This window comes from Magallana gigas, chromosome 3, assembly GCF_963853765.1.
Source record: "Magallana gigas chromosome 3, xbMagGiga1.1, whole genome shotgun sequence".
NCBI classification, from domain to species: Eukaryota; Metazoa; Mollusca; class Bivalvia; order Ostreida; family Ostreidae; genus Magallana; species Magallana gigas.
The window spans coordinates 22,264,270-22,285,564 of record NC_088855.1 but is presented as its reverse complement, the minus strand read 5'-3'; the positions used below and the strand labels follow the sequence as shown (position 1 = coordinate 22,285,564).

General features: G+C 33.7%; 2 protein-coding genes across 2 annotated transcripts; one reads left to right on the top strand and one right to left on the bottom strand.

The window, feature by feature from the left end:
* Positions 1-1,400: 1,400 nt before the first annotated feature.
* LOC105345610 (ATM interactor) lies at positions 1,401-7,716 on the bottom strand. Its single transcript, XM_011453805.4, has 4 exons — positions 7,497-7,716; positions 6,350-6,478; positions 5,611-5,819; positions 1,401-5,040 (listed from the first exon to the last, which is right to left on the bottom strand). Exons 1-4 carry the CDS (start codon positions 7,665-7,667, stop codon positions 3,180-3,182), a joined length of 2,370 nt encoding a protein of 789 aa, XP_011452107.3. The 5' UTR covers positions 7,668-7,716; the 3' UTR covers positions 1,401-3,179.
* A 2,929-nt stretch (positions 7,717-10,645) lies between these two features.
* Positions 10,646-20,303, top strand: LOC105345609 (terminal nucleotidyltransferase 4B). The gene is made up of 11 exons (XM_011453803.4): positions 10,646-11,152; positions 12,021-12,144; positions 12,297-12,343; positions 12,463-12,583; positions 12,772-12,867; positions 13,205-13,345; positions 14,191-14,404; positions 15,446-15,569; positions 15,753-15,938; positions 16,294-16,417; positions 16,688-20,303. Exons 1-11 carry the CDS (start codon positions 10,806-10,808, stop codon positions 17,180-17,182), a joined length of 2,019 nt encoding a protein of 672 aa, XP_011452105.3. The 5' UTR covers positions 10,646-10,805; the 3' UTR covers positions 17,183-20,303.
* Positions 20,304-21,295: the final 992 nt, after the last annotated feature.

The following is a 21,295-nucleotide window of genomic DNA, read 5'->3' as shown; positions in this document are numbered from 1 at the left end:
TGGCGGTACATGTAAGTTGGGACCACATGGGGGGAGGGGGTCGAAGTTTACATAGGAATATATATAATTAATCTTTTAAAATCTTCTGCTTAAAAACCATTTCGCCAGAATGAGGATATAGAATCTAGTTTGTTCAAATCATGGTCCCCGGAGGTAAGGTGGGACCACCTGAGGGAGGAGGGGGTCGAAGTTAACATAGGAATAAACAGAGTTAGTCTTTAAAAAAATCTTCTCAAAAACCATTTCGCCAGAAAAGCTGAAACTTGTGTGAAAGCATCTTCAGATAATGTAAATTAAAGTTTGTCCCAATCATGGTCCCCAGGGGTAAGTGGGGCCACAATAGGGGGTCAAATTTTTACATAGGAAAATATAGAGAATTTTTTTTAAAATTTTCTACTCAGAACACGATTGGCCAGAAAAGCTGTAACTTGTGTTAAGTATCCTCTGGTAGGGTAGATTCAAGTTTGTTCAATCATGATCCCCGTGGGTAGGGTGGGGACGCAATGGGGAGGGGTTAAATTTTTACGTGGCAATATATAGAAAAAAATCTTTTCTAAAAAAAAGATTTTCTTAGGAATGGTGCAACTTTCATGAAAACAACCTAAGATTCAAATTCGTCAAAATCATATTTTTCAGGAGTAGGGTGGGGACACATTGGGGGTTCAATTTTACAAAGGAAAACATTTTAATCATAAAAACCCAAATGTTATAATATATAGTTTTACTTATATGCAAGCAGTTTGACATATTGTTGATTCTTTAAAAATGTTTTATTAGACTTTGGCCCCTGGACAATTCTTGTGCTTCACAAGTTTGATGTAGGTTTATATCCCATTTGATTTAGATCTTCTTGAGAACTGTAATGCTCAATATGTGAAATGACTATAAAATGATCCTGTGACAAAAAGGGCTCAATGATAAACAAAATATCCAGGGAATTTTTTTAAAACATGATCTGTTATACTGCATTGTCCAGATATTTTGTATATGACTCCATAAAGCTGATTTTATGATGTCTATTGTTGCTCAGGTGAGCAATCCAGATATTTTGTATATGACTCCATAAAGCTGATTTAATGATGTCTATTGTTGCTCAGGTGAGCAATATGGCCGATGGTTTTCTTGTTTTATGTAATTATTGACGCATTATCGATGATAATACACCATGTGACAGGGAATTTCGTTCTGGTTTGGAATCCATCCTTCCAATGAATAAACATTGGTAATCAAAGATTACAAAGCTCATTGAGATGAGGCATCACCTTTATGAAATCACTTTTATCATATTATATGAAAACCATAGTTATTTAATGAAATATTGTATATCATACATTTATTTACAACTAAGGTGCCTGAACTACTCGAAGGAAGAGGGTAACAATTTCTTTTTTGTTTGTTTATTATTATTAACATTAACACAGATATGTCTAATCACTTGGCAAGAGAAAAGAATATAAATGTCCCAAAATAGGGGAAAACAAAATGGACATCCAGTAAAAATTGATTTGATATACATTAAATGAACAACAAAAAGCACCATCAAGTATTCATGTACATGTATACAACATTTTTTTTTTCACTTACATTGCAAATCTTCCGTGCATTAGCAGGATGCTACAGTGTACATGTAGTCAAACAGCTAATGAGAATTGTGATGATCAGCAATACATAAGGAAATTTGAAAATCACTGGTAGTAATATACTGTTAAGATTTTCAGAACAGTTGGATGGGGATATACTCTTAAAATTAACAGATAACAATTTTCCTAGCATTCATTCACCAGAATAGTTATTTCTTCATATGTAGTAAGTTTGCACAATTTTAATGAGAATTTTTTTTTCAGATTGATTCATTCATGATTCAATCACTGTTGTATAAATTCTAAAGGGGGAAGGGGCATTTGTCGCTTATCATTTACTTTCACTGAAAGAATGACCACAAAAAGTAACAATATTTCTAACAGCCAACTTACAAATATACATCCTCTATTTAATATCCTCTTGACTACCCAGTTATTTCTTTCTTTCTAAAACTTCACGTAAACAATTCATGTATTGCTTCATTAAACAGACTGTTGTAAGACAATGGCTAAGATGCTGTGGCATCGGAAGCAAATTGAAAGTGGGGGGGGGGGGCTTAGTTCCCCCAGTTCCAACGCCTATGATATATACATCACATTAATGCTGGCAGTTCAAACATATGTCTAACAACTCAAGACCGACTAGTAAACATTACATGCACACTGTGCATAAAAAGAGAGAAAAATACATACATGGTATGAATATGAATTGACATAAAGATTTCACACACAATACAGAACAGTACTATGTGCAGCTCATAAATTAAAGTTCAAAAATATGTTGGTATTTTTAAAAATCAATCATGAGATCAAAAATATTATGTACATTGGTCAAAATAAGTACTAAATGTATACAGTTTTCCTGATTAGATGTAAAAGTACATCCCTCTTAAAGAAAAAAAATTAGCTCTCACAATTAAAATAAAATCAGATGCTCCGATTTGAGGTAACTAAGTGCACACATAAAATTTAAAGCACGCGTACTTTCTGTGGAATCATTTAAATTCATGGGGGTCAATTTTCGTGGATTGCTGGTGTTTTGCTTTTTTGTCGGCATTTAATTTTGCGGATGCATTGGTTTCCAGTTTTAGTAAGAAAACTAATAACATTTTCAAGCTTTGTTTTTGTCAAGAATTTAAATTCACTGGAGGGGCTACCCACAAATACCATAAAAATTGAGCCACCACAAATTTTAATGATTCCAAAGTAACCGGAAACTGCTATAAAATTTTTCTTATATAATTATCACATTTCTGCTTCTAGGATGTATACAGTTATTTTGATTTCCTCTCCAACCTCCAACCAACATAAATGTAAAGAAGTCTCAACTGCAACACTTTTCAAACTTTTTGATATTGGTAAATTCCTTTAAAAAAAAGTTTACCATTTTTCTCATAGAAATTGGTTTACAGTTTATTTATATGTATTCCTTATACCAATTTAATTCAACAACAAAACTTTTATTACGCTTCACTGGATCATGAAGTACAACTCCAATACCAAGTGACACAACCTCATTCCAGGAAAATTCACAAATAAAGACTTCATAATAATAGGATGGACTAATCTCAACCAATTCACCTCTATGGCTAGACCAGATCACTTCTGAAACTCCCTCAGCAGATTATCCAGGTCGTCCCATGTGGTCTGTGTGTGTGTGTTGGAGAGACTGAGATCAGCGGTCTGAGTTTCTGTATTGGAGGAGTATATCACATCGCTAAAATCACTCCCTACCCCCATCTCATTAACCTCCACACATGGCTGATTTGTCTGTGTTGAAGCATGGTCACTTTGTCCAGTGGTCTGTGTGTGAATGCTGGTCAGAGAGAAGTCAAACATATCCATGAAGCTGTCCGTCTGGGTTGAGAGACTCTGGTACAGATCGTCTTCCATGGTCTGAGTTTGAATGCTGGTCAGTGAGAAATCGTTCATGAAGCTGGATTCCTCCGCAGAATCCAGAGACAGATCTGGCAAGGTCTGTGTTTCAATGTCATTGAATGTGAAAGAGTTGAAATCTGGATCTATGGAAGTCTGTGTCTCCATGTTGTTTGCCCATGTTTCGATGTTATCCATATGGACGGTTTGGGTCTGAGTATCTGTAGACATCTCAGTTGACCTTGTCTCTCTGTTAGACATTTGAAACAGAACATCCATATCAGTGGCAGAGCTCTGAGTCTGTACTTGGCTCTCCATTTGTCTGGGTCTGTCCAAATTTTCACACTGTGAAAGCAAGAATCTCCCGAAATCAGCCTCAAAAGTTTGTATTCCCATGTCATGCAACTTGCTACCACTAGAAGCATTTAGATCCAAAGTGTCACTTGCATGAGAGATCTGAGAAGACTTTGGCACCAGAGTATCATGTTTCTTTGAAAATGATGCTACAATAGAGTCAGTCCTTTCTTCACCCTGTTCTTGGTGTTCTGTTACACTGAGAATTGGCCCTGTGTCTGAATCTGAGAAAGGACCCTCTCCAGGAGCAGTGATCCTAGTTTTGAACTGAACTGATTTAGAACTGCTTCTCATTTCAGCACCCTCCTTACTTGTTCCTTTGGTGTTTTGTCCATTTTCGTTTGCAATGCTTTTTGAGAGTTGTGCTCCTCCGTCTTCCTTAGTCTGTGACATAGAGTCTATTCGTAAAAATATATCTGTTTGTGCTGCCTGCGTAGTTGAGCTCTTGCTGATATCCATCAGTGAGACATGTCTGAAATTATCCACCTGACACATGGAATCTATCTTAGAAGTGCTAGGGTCCGAGGTTTGAGACACAGAATCTGTTTTAGGTTCACTGAACAAAGATTTCCTCCTCCTCTTTTGTTTGCTAGCACCTTCACTATGCGTCTGAGTCTCTGTTGTACACTTTCTCCTCTTCCAACTTGGACCTTTCACTTGTGGCGTCATTTGTGTACCAACTGATTCCATCTGAATAGGAATATCAGCACATGCCATGGCTTTCTTTAAGATCATATCCCCTGTTTGGGTCTGAGCAACAGTACCAGACTGTTTCTTCTGCTGTGGCTTTATGCTGATAGCGGTTTGAATACCGGTCGATGACCAAGATTTTTCCAGTAGGGATGGCAATTCTTCGCCAGCGTCTAAACTCTTGTCTCCAATAGAGGCCTGGATACCCTCTGAAACAAATTCACACAAAACAGAACCGCCTTGTGATGCGCCAGTCTCCATTGCTGGAGCAACCTCTGGGACTGCTGTTTCTATTTGAGAATTTGGACACAAAGGAACATTAAGGATAGGGGCAATCTTTTGCGGAACTATCAGTTTGACACTGGGCTTTGGCAAGAGTGGCTTCAGGGACAGAGATTTGGTCAGTACCTCTCTTTCCACAGGAGTCTGTGGGGTGACTTCCACTAGAATTACAGGCATTGATGTAGTTTGTGTTCCGATTGTTGTACCTTGGTGTCCAGAAGATTCTATAGAAGGCTTGGCATTTATTTTTTCCTCAACTCTGTTAAAAAATATACATACATGTTATCACTTTATCCAAAAACATTTGGCAAGTGCATGATAATGCTATAAATCTCACAAAGATTTTTTTTTTATCATCACCATTTTAAATTTCAATCGTTTTTTACATGTATTATGTTCATCAAAATAAATAAATGATTTGAATCTGTTATGACTTTTAAAACATCTAAAATCAACTGTGCAACCATCCATTTATAAACAATATGAAAATTTAGCTTCTCTTTACATTGATTCAAATAATCATGCAAAAACATTGACTTTATTTTGATTTAATTTACACAAAATTGAACAAGAGTATTAACCTATCTAGATCCAAATAAGTGGAATAGATAAAACATAATTTGCTGATAAAATAATTTTCCTGTAAAAGGTCAGTCTGAGAGCAACCTGTACAGTCATGATGTTTTTACAATAAGACGGTAGTGTATATGTAAAATCTACATTAATCAAATCGTAACTAAACAGGCATAACCAAAGAAAATTCAGATTCATTCACAAAGAGCTTCTGTTAGTGGACAAGGTTATAACCCTTGTATGATCATTTCCTTACATCTTGGGAGGTCTCTCTGGAGGTGTGTGGCCCTTCCTGTAGCAATGGGTCTGCACGGCTTCGATGGTTGTATACTTGGCCTCGCAGTCTGTGCACTGGTAGATTTGTCCACATCGTCCCTGGTGAAGCCTCCTATCTCGATCCAGACCAAAACTCAGACCACACTTCTCACATTTGTACTTCTTCTCAGCATGGACTTTCATAAAATGCTGTCAAAATTTTTAATTACACATTAAATTGAGAACAAGGGAGCAAACTGTTTTTTCATTTAAAAGAAACATGTATTCATCGGTGATTACACAAAATTGTCGTCAAAAATACATTTAGTTCAAGGTCTATGAATGGAAAGGGGGGATATATTTCTCTCATTGGAATTAGCTCCCTTTATTCCCAGACATAAACTATCATTGAAATATTAAATTTACTTCATGAAAATGATAAAATTCCAAATAAAATACATGCACTGGTCCTATAATGTTGCGGTAGTTAAATAATTTTGTCGAAAAATCTATCAATATGGAATATTTCCAGAAACTAATGTTACTGAGACATTCCGACTTCAGATGTCAATTTCAGCGCATGCTACCATATGTAAACAGAAATACTGCAATACCGTAGAATCCGCGATATGATAGGAAACAAGTATATATCTATCAAATATCAACAGATTTCAAATAAGTAGAGAGTACACAAGCTTTTACAGAGCCAAATATTAAATTGTTGAACACTTAAACCTTACCTGTCGTAGGAGTTTAAGGCTAGTGAAACATCTGTCAGAAATTTGTGGACCCCCATATTTACAGGTGGACATTGGACAAAAACATAACAAGGTAACTTTGCTTCCATTGTTGTCTTTTAGGTTTACACCCTGAAACATACAGTGATGTTAATCATTTTAACTTTATTACCATTATGATAAAATTTCATTGCTTAATGTTTCATTGCCAAATGTGTTTCAAATTTCATGATGTTTACATTGGATTACCTTGCATCCAGATTGTAAAAAAAATGTATGCACTATTTCAGTAGAAGGGGTAAAAAAATTTCTATCGTTTTTTACTTTTGTGAACAAGGTACTATGTATTGTTGCCAATGGTAATAAATAGTTTTACAGGAAAAGTCAATTTTGTGATTTTTTTAAATGCACAAACTGATCATTTAAGGTCATTTCTTATTTTATTATGAAAATAATATAAGATTTCTTAATTGACTAGACCTTTTCTTCTCCATGGAGATTTGATAATGAAAATAAATTCTAAATTGAAAATCCTGACATCTTTGTCATTTCAGAGACATCTCAGAACACTTCACAGCATTTTTTAGAATTATCATATATTCTTTACAACACCATCACCAGTTTCGTAAAGTGAAGTGGTGCTGTTTGTTTACATGTAAAAATGGTGACTCTCGATCTTGACATGAATTTAACATACTCCATTTTCTCAAGTCAGTTAGCATGTTTTGAGGAAAGTCTAAGGCAAGCAAAGAGACAATTTCAGTATGAAATTGCATGAAGAATATAATGGTACTAATTTTTTCCACAGAATTTGTAAATAATGGTAATCTGTCTAACACAAGCGCAGATTTTTGTATGCCGTAAATTGCAGTATTTTACAATGGGAGGCACTGTAGCTTCCAGGTCGTCCATCCGATTTTTTTCAGACCGGGAGCTACAGACCTGCAGCTTGTAATGAACTGCCTGCATCCATGACCATACATGTATGTAGACATATGTACGTCCCTGGTTCACGAATGTCACAGGTATAACCTCAAAACTGCTTTAGTCAATGGTTAGATGTAAGTTCAAAAACTTCTTTAATGAAAGATTAAGATAATTTAAACACATAAAACCATGGCATGCTTTGTTAGAACGACAGACGACTTACCTCCGTAATCAACACATTGTGAACTTTTTTTAAATGCGAAGGGAAAAATCCAAGGCCTTTCAAAACCACATTGCAAGACGGTACAGGGCATTCGTATCTCGATCTGTCATTCTCTAACTCAGATATGGTGGGTCTTATCATTATTGCTCCGGTTTGCTGGTGGTCCCCCATTTGCCTGTTTTGAGTCCAAACGACATAGCTAGCGGATTGTCATCGGAAAACGTAAACAGTGTGTAATGTTTAAAAATGTTTCAAAAGAAGTGAGATTTCCGGAATAGTGATATATCTTAATTGTTCATTTTTGTTTTATCAAATTATTTTGAAAAAGCTCATACATGTACACCCGCACCAAAAAAGGCATTTTATTGTGTTTCTTATTTAAAGTCTAAATAATCATATCAGTACTAACGTTACACTCAGGTGCCAAAGTATGTCAATTTTTTTTCTTTTCACTATATACATGATTTCATTGAAAACCAACATTTTTCAAAGACTCATTAAAAAATAACCCCTTAACCGATTTTGAATCGAAAAAAACTTGGATTGATAAATTCAAAATTTCTCTAGCTTTTTGGCATGATATTTAAAGTAAGATTTTTCAGCTCGCATATTGCAAAATATATATAGTAGAACACTTATGAATATCTTCGTGTTGTGTTTGAAATATGAATTTTTACAAATGAATTGTCAAAAAACTATTTCAATGTACGGTATGTCAAAAAGTGCAAATTTAATCTACTTTAATCAATAAAAATTACTTCAAAATATGACAAAAATTATCAACAAAAACCCTTTTAAATATAAGTCTTGTTTTCAATGAGATATTTAGGGAAAAAAGAAAAGTTGACTTACTTTTGGCACGTTAGTGTATATATCAAAAACAGTGCTTACTGGACAATATCAATTCGGCCACAAGAAATAGTAGGAGTTGTATATTTCTGAAGTGGTATATTATCTTCTCGTTGATTAAATGAATCCTATACGTACTAATAAAACCCAGTGGCATATTATGAAACAGAATCAATTAAACGCACTAATTAGCTATTCGAGAGCTTTTTTATAGAAAAATTCTATACTTTTAATATGTTTCTTAATTGCTAACACGATCGAACTAGAATGGAACAGGCACGTATAGTAGAAACAGGGAAGTGGGACTGGTCCACCAATTATTTTTTTTTTCTTCGAAAATCGTCATTTTCGGACAGTATTAAAACACTATTTGCATAAAAAGTTGATGTAGATCTATAGGCCAAAAATACTTCTGAATTTCAAGAAATAACACATAATCACACATCCCCTCTCAACGCTCTCTAGGATATTACAGAGAATATTAAGAATTGTGAAGCTATAGTGATTCCCTTTTAGGGGACAGGGATGGAGTGGTAGCCCCACCCCCCACCTCCACCCCCACGTCTCTTTCAAAACGATACTACGTGTACGTCTGTATCTCAAAGTATATTTTTTGGCATGCACCTTTAACCATAAATTGATAAAAAAAATTGACCCATTTTTATCTTAATTACTCTATATAATTTGTTGAATTGCAAGATGTTTCACGTTTTAATTCTAGAATATAGAGATTGATCATATTTTATTAATTATTATATAGATTTGTGTTAACACTGAAGAAGACTCTATATTCGGAATACTCATTTTAAAATAAATTTTTTTCCTTCCTTCACACTTCATATGAGTGAAGTTGTTTCTGTGAATTTTATTTTCTATGAAGATATTTTTCTATATTTATCTCATGGATTAAGGAAGAAACACTGATATGTGAATAGCATATACATGTATGAAAATAAGATGCCTTATTTCAAGAAAAGCATAACAATTTTTAATAACGGGGCTCATAGGCAGATGCTTTGCATTAAATCATGATTTAGATATTTATATATACTGGTTAATGTATTAGTTTTATTCTCTATTGGGTATAGGATGGTGACAATATATAGGGAGCTTGTTGTTAAATCATTGCTAATATAATATTGTAGATACTGACGCAGATTCAGCCACGGTATACATATGGTAATGATAAACTATTAGAATTTTCTCTCGTATGTTAAATATATACATTTTTAAAATAGTACTTTTATGTTTCATTAAAAAAGAATGCCTGTTGTATTTCTGTATATGAAAATTATGATTTTTAAAATTCCGCGAACAATTACATTGCTTTTATTTTATTGTTACCAAACTTTCTGCAATTTATGTTGGAAAAACAACGTAAATCAATATCAGGTTTTTGACAACATCAACAGAAAAGGCAAAATATACGAAACATATAGTTCGGGTTGACTCTGGTGCCCAAAAAGATGTAATACTTTCTTTCACAAAATATTTAACCGTCGGACGGGTTTTTAAAAAAAATTAATATCAAAGATAATTGATGATTTAAATGATAATTACGTTTGCGTTTTATACAGGTTTGAAAACCGTGAAATACCGGTAAGATATCTGCGAAATTGTATACTCAGTATTCTACATGTATATATAAAAAGAGAGAAAACGAGTGACTGTGTCAATTATAAAATGCCACAGAAACGTGATCTTTCTGTTATTTTTCGACTTGAGACATATATAAGGGGTTGTTAATGATATTTATTAAATAAAAAAAATAAATTTAAATTTTAGAAAAAAAAATGGAAGGAGGGGGGTAGTGCACGGTCCTGTCCACAAGCACCTGTGATTTTTTTGAATTCAATATCATGATATGTACTCGGCATCATAAATGAGTAAATATTGCATTACCTCGAGCCAAATTATTTTATTTGGTAATTGGTTGCATATATTCAAATTTATGTAAATATGGTATACATATGGAACCCCCCCCCCCCCCCCCCCCCGCATTGAGACAACATTGCCCATCCCCGTCCGGGCCCCATTTTCAACTGTCAAGAAGCACATGCTATTCGTGAACCAAGTTCCTTATCGGGAATAGTATAATATTAAAAAGAATATTTGACGAAACGATATATTATGATATATCGAACAGCATAAATTTGTCTAGATAGAAATTCTTTATCTATTTAATTCATAAAAACTTAATTTATTAATGAACTATCGATTAACCTGTAAAAATAAAAAAAAATTGTTTTTAATTACGCTTTATCTCGATGACGTTTTGAGGATGGTGGAAAATTCCAGATTTGTTTTATGAATGTTTACGCATGCGCATGTCGGCTTCTTCGACGACAAGATTCGAAGTCAGCAAGTTATACAGATTGTGTCCGAATGTAAGTTAAACTGTGAGAACTATAACGAGGGAAAGTATCCCTTCTTTTATTTTTATCACGAAAACAAGTTTGAATGGATCCAAGAATAGCTTGGCCTTCACCGGAACAACTAGGAGTAGCAAATGACATTTGGACACGGATTATAGAAGCAAAGATAGGCGTGGATAACATGTCGTTGAATAATTCAAACCAAAATTTGAACTACAGACAACAGGATTTCATTTCGCTTAGTGTGAACAACAATTTAACTCAAAAACAAGCGCCTAGCAATTTTCAGATTCAACAAAACAAACGGAAACGCGAAAACAAGGCCAGTACATACGGCCTAAATCATTCGTCCTACAAACATTTTTTGGCCGAAAATGGTGGATTAACTCCCTGGATCCCAAACGGAAAAGTGTATCATCCTAGTGTTATAGGGTAAGTTTGATTTGACAGAGGCTGCTTGTTTTTTTTTACTGAATTTTATTCATTCTCAGTCACGCCCACGCATTACCAGTCACTCGCAGGTCTCTCGAAGAATGTCAATTAAGTTAAAGAAGTAGGAGAACAGTTACTTTTGAATGATACCAGAACTTAAATGTTGAATTAAAAATCCTTTTTATTGTACACGATCGTTTTTCATGTCCTTATTTTGTTTGGTGTGAAAGAGAATTCAATAATTTATATTTTCAAGGTTACAGAACATATGTCCAGATGTGAAGCAATTTTAATTAATTTGTTTTTATGTTGGTAATGTTGATATGGTTCTTGTTGTTAAAAGAAAAGTGTACAAATGATAATTGATAGTCATGTTTCATTAGAATTTTTTATTATTCTCTCTTCACAAACATGACACTATCTATAAATCCAAACATCATACGAATGTTGGCTTAAAAAAACAACCAAAATTTCATTATTTTAAAACAAGAGGTCATAATATTGTTTTTTATTAGAACCATTTTAACAAGAGCTTGTACTTTCGGTAGATGTGTCAAACAGCAATGTTATGTAGGCCTGTCTATTTCATTGCTGGCCACTCAGCCATGGCTCTTTGAAATCAACAAGATTTGTCCGGCTTTTGAGCAAAGACTACGCAATTGGTGCATATTTCGCTTGAAACTGCGTCATTTTTAACTTGTTTTGACGCAAGTAAGACCGGTAGATGGCTACGTCCAACCGAAAGTCCAAGGTCTTGTTAAAATGGTTCTAGTAGTATAGACTGTTAGAAAGAGGAATCTAATAACTGAATTCAAATACTTTCAGATGTTACATACTGGTATTTGATTATGAGAAATTTTTTTTTCAGGTTGCATGAAGAAATAAAAGACTTCTATGAATACATGTCACCAAAAGCAGAAGAAGCCAACATGAGAAATGAGGTTGTTCGAAGGATAAAAGATGTTGTAGAAGACCTTTGGCCAGAGGCAAAGGTGGGCAATGTCCTATGTTTTCATAATCCTTCAAGATATTGTGAAATAACTAAAGAAATTGACTTTCAAATTTGATACCATCCAATTTGTAATATGTTCAAAGTGTTTAATATATATAATATGAATAATGTTTCTTTTATCTTGTTTTCCAGGTGGAAATATTTGGAAGTTTCAAAACTGGGTTGTACTTGCCTACAAGGTAGGACATGCTTATGAAAAATGCACATATGTACATGTATCATCTGTAATAGTTTTGTTGTGATTTACTGCATAGAAATCTTTCACTCAGTATTGAAATATTATTTTGATAATTTGCAGTGACATAGATCTGGTTGTGTATGGAAAGTGGGACAGTTTACCTCTGTTTACGTTAGAAAAGGCACTGCGAGAAAGAGGATACGCTGATCCAGCTTCTGTGAAAGTTCTTGACAAAGCATCTGTAAGTATTCTGGAAAAATTGTTAAATAAAGAGAAATTAAACATGCAGTTGTGTATTTTAATTCCATTTAAAAATATTATCCATTAAACACTAGTTTCAGTCTTGTAATGATCATTTGAAATTTTGTTATTGTTTCATATGATGTTTGTTTTGAAGTACTCTGTTGACATTGTTTTATTTTGACACAGGTCCCAATTATAAAAATGGTAGATCTGCAGACAGAAGTTAAAGTGGACATTAGTTTTAATACACAAAACTCTGTGGAAAGTGCTAACCTCATAACAGTATGTATTACTACGTCTATTGAGTGTTCTTACTTTGAGAGAAAAAGTCAGACAGTCTGTCAAACTCTCAGGGGGAAAAGCACATCTCTCAACACTATTTTGTAAAATTTTTATAGTAAAGCCCCGGATGTAGATTCACTCACTTCTTGCTGCATTGGAAAGAATTTAAAAATCTTTATAAATGAAATTCATATTTCCTAATCCATATTAAGCTTTCTGCATTTTGAGTTGTTGTATTGTAACATGTTGTGATGCATAAAGGTCAGAAATAAAAAATAAAAAACATCACTGTATGAGACGATTGAAACCCTTGAACACTTTCTTGAATTATTTTTAGAAATACATGGAAGAGTTTCCCAACCTGAAGTACTTGGTTTTGGTGCTAAAACAGTTCCTCCTGCAGAGAGATCTGAATGAAGTGTTCACTGGAGGAATCAGTTCTTACAGCCTCATCTACATGACTGTCAGCTTCTTCCAGGTAATTGAATTTCTTAAAGGTTAATTGTATCAGATGTGTAGAACCAGACTTGATTGGAGTTTTCTTGTCCTAATGAAGTGGTCTTCCAACTACCAAATATGTGTTTAAAAAAAAAAAATGAACAATTTTTTAAGTTGTTTAGGTTTTTCGTTATTTGTGGTTTAAGCGTTTTAGATTTTATGTGTTGAAATAAGTTTAGTTTAAAATCGCTGTTGTTCATAATGAATAATCAGAAATCCATGATAAAACGTAGATTAGTTTTTGGTAATCAATACAATAGTTGTATGCAACATGTTTATTTTTAGCACATGGCTATATGTTTAAATGTTGTGAAATACTCCATGCATAAGCATTATTTAAAGGTCTATTGATAAAGGGGTAATTCTAAGAAATTTGTATTTTCACTTTCCATTTTGAGTACGCATTTTCAGAAAATGATGGAGGAAAAGATACTTTTTCTTTTAGCTTTGATTAAAATAATTGCTTTTTCTTTTAGCTTTGATTAATTTGCTATCATTTTTGGTTCGGTAAATCGTTAAATTAAATGTTTGAACAAAGTTTCAAAATTGAAAATCTATTTACAATTTTTAAGCGAATGATTCAAATCTGAATTTAGGGAAATTGCATAAAAAGTCAACAGTACAATATGTAAATAAATTTGATTATTGATATAAGGATTTCTGTGAATGTTAAATATATAAAAGGAAGTTGTTTTCTATACATATGATAACTTGTTCATAATTTTATTGAGATTGGATTTTTTCATGGAATGTTTTGAGTCTCCCTCCTTTGAATACTTGCTTGAAAAAGTACCTTGGTCATAATAAAATCTTTATATTTCACAGCTTCATCCAAGATTTGATGCACTGGATCCCAATGCAAATCTCGGAGTACTACTTGTCGAATTTTTTGAACTCTATGGAAGAAATTTCAATTATCTGAAGACAGGAATAAGGATAAAAGATGGTGGCGCATACTTAGCGAAAGATGATATTCAGAGATGTATGGAAAATGGCTACAGACCCTCTATGTTGTGTATCGAAGATCCACTGACAAAAGGTAAATTGTGAAATTCATAATACCAAATACACCGCTCTATGATTATGTCTTATTCATTAATCAGAAACAGTCTTTGAGTTGAATTTGCTTGTTATTTATTGAAATCTTTGATGAAATACAAATGTCTTTTAAAAGAATTGTAAAGCTGTTTTGTTTTTCGAAGGCTTTACCCATATTGATATGTTTTTAAATGGGGTTTTTTTTCACTATGATTTAATTGTTTTCTAAAAACATAAATGACTTGTTTCTTACATTTTTTGAACTTTCAATGCCATTGCTCCTAGAGACACTCTTTGCATGATGGACAAAACTACACATTAAAAGGAAGCAATAATTTTTCAACATCTGACACATAAACAAGTTTTAGAACCATTTTAACAAGAGCTTGGACTTTGGGTAGTTGGTGTTAAACAGCATTGTGACGTAGGTCTGTCTATTTCATTGCAAGCTACTCGCCCATTGCTCTTTGAAATCAACAAGATTTGTCTGGCTTTTGAGCTAAAACTAAGCAATCGGTGTATATTTCATGTGAAACCAGCATCATTTTCAGCTTGTTTTGATGCAAGAATTAGATAGTTGCGTCCTACTGAAACTCCAAGGCCTTGTTAAAATGGTTCTAATATGGTAATCTTGAAATAAGATCAACATGTTGATATGGATCATGGGTCTACTTTAACTGATAACAATTTTTATTATATTCTGTGGAATCATTAAATTTTCGTGGATTGTTTAAATTTTACAGGTTCGTGGGGACGAAATTCCATGTATTCTCTTATACATACAAAAAGAAATATGACTTTATGACCCAAATTTATTAATTTGTTGAGGATGTTTGTTTGTGGATGAAACTTACCAAAGAATTCCATAAAAATAGAGAGCCACAATGAAATCTAATGATTCCACAGTATAAGAATTCTGTAGTCTTTGTCAATTGAAATACATCTGTGTTCAACCCGATGTAATCAGGTGAAATAGAGGTACACTAGATTTGTCTGCAATCATCTTTGTTCGATTTTTTTATAAATATGACTGTTTTTGTAGGCAATGACATAGGGAGAAGTTCGTATGGTGCTATGCAAGTGAAGCAGGCATTTGATTATGCCTTTTTGGTCATGAATTATGCGTTAGCCCCACAATTCATGTTTGCAAAGAAACGAACACATAGGTAACTATTTCAATGTATCATTAGTCAATTTTAACGTTATTGTCAAATGTTTAAAAATAAAATAAAATCTTCAGTTCATTTTGTGAATTTAATATCTCAAAAAGGGGAAAAACAGATTAAGATATCAAGTTTTCGTGCATGTACAGTACTTAATTAAATGTTGTTGTTTTGTTATTTCCTTAGCATATTGGGACGAATCATTCGAGTGACCGATGAAGTGGTGGAATACAGGCAGTGGATCAGAAAAACATTCCCTTGTGAGACAGTGGAGAACAACCAAGTGGACCCCAAAAGCAGGAGCTACGCCAGTGTGGCCAACAGCAGCAAAGCAGGGGGCTCCAAGGCGGACGTTATTGACAACTCTAAAAAGTTGGTTACCATGCAATTTTGTATTATTGAAAACTCAGTTATTGAAAGTTTGAATGTTGGAATACGGAGAAGGAATTGCTAGCAATGTTAAGAGTTTTTTTGAAATATGTATTTTGAGTTCTGTGAAGAAGAGGAACAACAATGTTAGCTCAGCCATGACTTTCTTACATATGTTAGTAGAAACCATTCACCAATTAATATTCGGGGGATTTTTGCACATAACTTGGATCATTTGTACTTGTCATATAACATATCAAGGATTAGAATGTAAAGTATTCCTCATGTTAAATATAAATGATATAGCAGAGCAAAATTTCTGTAGTTCTTTGCATAATAAATGTCCATTTCACTGTAGATGTAATGAGGACGAGTCCAGACCATCTAATGCTGAGAGTGAGCAGTCAGATGGAAGCTCAGTTTACAAGTCAAGCAGTAGTTCTGCTAATAACAGCTCAACCTCAAGTCTCACCAGCGACACAGTGAGTACTTATTTCAATTCGGTTTCAGGGTAAATGGGTAGGAGGGGTTGATGGAGAAGTCATTTTGACTTTGTGTTGTACTAGAACCCTGTTTAAAGATGCAGACATCATGTATGTATTAAACTTCTTACTCATGTGGTGATTTCACATGATAGAGCTCTCTCCAGAGCCATGGAAATATATACAGCAAAAAATTAATATACTTTGTTCTAGAATATATGTGAAAGGACTTTTAAGGGAAATACCTAAAGAATTTCTGTTTGCTTGTAGGATTCAGAGCCTGATCCTCAACAACAGACACTCACAGAGACTAAAGTGACAAAGTCCACCCCGACTACTCCAGTGAAATCAGAGAAGAAGACTGCTGTAGTGAGTCAGGAGTACACACGGAGTAGAGACAGAACACATAGCAATAGTAAACAAAGGACTGGCTCAGCCAAAAGTCGCGATGCCAGCTGTAGCAGTGTGTCGTCCACGCACTCAGCTGGATCCAACAGAACTACGAGTAGTGTGAATGGTGGTCAGAATCCGCGTGCTTATAGTGGGTATGATAATCGTGTGAACAGCAATCGCAATTCTGGTCACTATGACAACGGACCATCCCGGAAACCATATCATGGAGGAAGTGCTCAAAACAAAAACAGCTACGAAAACCCACGAGTTTACACTAGGACTATCAGCAGTAGCAAGAAGAAGAAGAACAACTCGGGAAATGGATACGGATACAAGAAGGACAGCTATTCAAGTGGTAGCAGTCGCAGGTAACCCCTAGGGGAGCCCCAAAGAGGCAGTATTAGGTGGTGATCCTTGGAATGTGTATCAGAAGATCTGTGTGTGTTTGCAAGTGTGTGAGTGTACATTTTATATATATATATGTGAAACTGTGTGTTTGTTTATTTTGTGATGCCTCATTTAAAAAAAAACAAATTAGAGAAATGTGGCACTTAATACAAAAATGGAGCGAAAAAAATTGAGTGTGTGTTTGAAATCTTATGTCCAAGAGAACCTAAGAGGAATCTGTAATTTGTCTCAAGATATCTCGTTGTGAAATGATGTGGATGAAATTAGGCATGGTGATATGATATATAAAATACATGCATTATCGGAATGTAATCATTGGTTTTAGTTGTTGATTATGTCATACCAAATATTTCATTATTTTTAAACCAATCCAAACCAGTCATGAAATATATGAAAATTCAAAGGACATGGTGTTTTAGTCATATGGTGCAAACTTGGGTAAAATAGATAACAGATATCCTCATGATCCTCATCACAGTCAAAGTATGTGATATTCAAATTTTGTGATATATTTTTTTCCTCTTCCATATCCATCATAGCTGTAATTAATCATCACCTTCCCATTTATATTAATTTTTTTAACAAACATGACAAAATGATTCATAAAACTCATGTTTTCTTCTTATTTAAAAAAAAAGCTAAACTATTAGGAAATCAAACTTGAGTAAATGATTGTGAACATTGATGTAATCTTTCAATTTCATTTTGGGGGAACTTTTCTTTTTTGTTATCAATTAAACAAAAGGGAAGATTCACAGAGGAATCTCAAGAAATAAAAAAAAAAGCACAATACAAACATATGCAAAAAAAGTCTCGACTTGTTCACTTTTTAATCATGCCATTTTTATTTCATACTTTTTTGTTGTTCTTTTTTAAAACTGTTTTTATTCATGTATTATAGCTTGTTTTAAAGCTGTACATTTTAAACAAGTTGTGTTGTTGAGAAGGTCGTGTTGAACACTGACTTCTTTTTTTTCATAACGGTCTCGTTTTGTACACCGATGATGATCGTGTGGCGATTGTTTTCCTTGTGCCTTTTCAGAATTTGAAATACAAATAAAATCAAACAGGTGCTCTAATTTTTTTTTTTTTAAAGATCAATGTGCAGAATAGATCAATTAAGCAACTATTGTACCAGCAATCAGAACTAGTGCTGCCCTGCTCTGGGTCTTAGTTTTTTGTTTCTTTTTTTTTCTATTTTTGTCTTTAAGGTACTTCACTACACCTAGACTTATACTTTTTAAGACACTACGTCACAAGATGGCGATTTAAATGTTTTGTAAAACCGTTTGTATCAATCAATTCAGATGTATATCGTCATAGCTCAGTGGCTAAAGTATCAGGCTTGTGAACCGCAGATCATGAGTTCGAATCTGCCTGGGCTTTTTTTTATGTTTACTGAATGAAATTTTTGAAAATATCATTTTTTTCTCCAAATTGCACATTTTTTCGGCAATTTGACATATATACTTCTTATCCATCATGCTTTCAATCATAGTCAAGTAATTTTCTGTTGATTTGAGAGAATATTTCAAGGTGTAGTGAGGCACCTTAAATAATCCATAGCTTTTCCACCATTTTGGGGTCTTTTTCTCTCGAAATAAGGTCTAATTTTATCTATATGTCTGAATTATTTTTAATTGTCAGCTCTGGTTCACTCTGAATATCAGATCTTTATTTCGCTGTAGCTCTCAAATTTGTGGCAAGCTCCTTTAGAATGACAGCTATTGTATGTGTATGTGTATATAGAAGAACATATGTTGTATTGATATTATTAATATTGTGCAATTATCATGAGTAACAGATACAAGTGTATTACTTGAGAGAGATGTGACCAATATTAGGTATTATGAAAAAAAGACGATTAGTTTTGTGTTAAAAGCATTGTATAATATGTTCTAGATTTAATGCCTGTTAGATCATGCTTGGGTATTAGAAAAAAAATTACAAAATCAAAAAACTGTATGGAAAAACTTTGAAGAAAAAAAACTGCATTGGTTTTTTCGTTTGTTGGTTATTTTATCATGAACCTGTATTGGTTTTTATGTACATGTATGTATGTTGAACAAATTGTAATCAAGAATGTTAGTCAGGAGCACATGAGGCCAGTGTTTGTATACTTTTTATCAGAATGCACATCTATTTATGGGTATGAATATAAGAAATCTGAAATGTTTAGAAAATTAAATGACCACAGCATAAATATTTTTTGTTTGAAGAATGATGATCCTTGAAATCCATTTCTTGACAAACAGCATTTGATAGAATGGGAGGCCCTTTTGATTTTAATTTTTTTTTTAATTCGGTCATCTTTTGTTTCCTTTCTAAATACAAAAGAGCAGTTGCTTGAAATGATCATTCTTGTTTAGCTTCAGTGGCATTATCCCTCTGTATGACAGAAAATGGTCTCTGTTTTTACTTTGCAAAGAGGTTTGTATGACAATCTTTAGAAAAATAGACAACATTCTTTAGCAATTGTATGATATTGATGTGGCATTAATATTTTAAGAATTTTTTTTTTTCTTTTAAAGAATTGATATCTTTTTTGGAAAAAGAAGTCAACAGCTTGTGACCTTGCTCTTTCAGTTCTGTCATACTTTTCAATCTTTCTCTGAACTCCAACTGTCAAATTTCATCCAAATCTTTTTTTTCTAAACATAACATTTGCTCCTCTAGTCATTTTTCACTATGTATATGTGTTGCTAACCTAGAGACGTTGAATCTAGGCTAATATGTTCACATGGTGGCAGCAGTCAATATAATGAATAATGAATCAGTGTTTAATGATTGGGTTTTTTTCTTTTATGGGTATAAAAATTTATCACATTTACTTGGCATATTTTCCATGGGTGGGGGGTAGGGGAGAAATTTTGTTTTTTAGCATTCTATTTTTAAAATTCCAAAAGAAATGCCTTTGACTTCATGTGATTCTCAACTTGTGTGCAGGGAAGGTCTGTGCCATTCTTCAGTTATAATTATTGTTGATATGTTTTATTTCACAAAGTTTAAGTTGTCATCATTTTGTATTGAAATAAAAATCACCCAAAAAAAAAGTTGAAAAAAAAATAAAGGCATTTAAAAAATAGATTTTGTGTTATTTTCTCTTTGTGTGGACAGTGAAAGATTAGATACATTCATTATGTAAAGAAGGTGACAACCAGGTTAAATTAATTGCTGATTTTCAGAGAATCAAGGAAATCTCAAAGAAGATGTATGGTGTAAATGCATGAACTGCACTCTTTGTTACGCGGAAGTAAACCTTCCTGGTTAATAATATTATATAAATTTCATTTTGAAATAAAGGATAAAATAGTTCATGTACAGTCATAAGTATTCACAGAACATTTGTTATTCAGAACTCGTTGTGAAAGACAATCAGAACCTATCAGTAAAAAAATGAGGCCATGCAGTATGTCAATCTTAAGAGACATACAAAACAACATGGTACATGTCAATCGTAAGACAATAAAATACGACAAGCAGTATGCCAATCCTAACAAACGTAAAGCACGCTATGCTGCATGTCAGTCCTTACAACGTAAAATACGACATGCAGCATGTCAATCCTAACAAACGTAAAGCACGCTATGCTGCATGTCAGTCCTTACAAACGTAAAATACGACATGCAGCATGTCAATCCTAACAAACGTAAAGCACTCTATGCTGCATGTCAGTCCTTACAACGTAAAATACGACATGCAGCATGCCAATCCTAACAAACGTAAAGTAAAGCACGCTATGCTGCATGTCAGTCCTTACAAACGTAAAATACGACATGCAGCATGCCAATCCTAACAAACGTAAAGCACGCTATGCTGCATGTCAGTCCTTACAAACGTAAAATACGACATGCAGCATGCCAATCCTAACAAACGTAAAGCACGCTATGCTGCATGTCAGCCCTTACAAACATTAAATACGACATGCAGCATGCCATTCCGAAGAAGCAAAATACTGATTGTATGCAACATGTCAATTCAAACGATAATCAAATACGACATGCAGCATGCTAATCTGAAAGAAGCGTAATAAACGGAATGCATAAATATCATTAACCCCCCCCCCCCCCAAAAAAA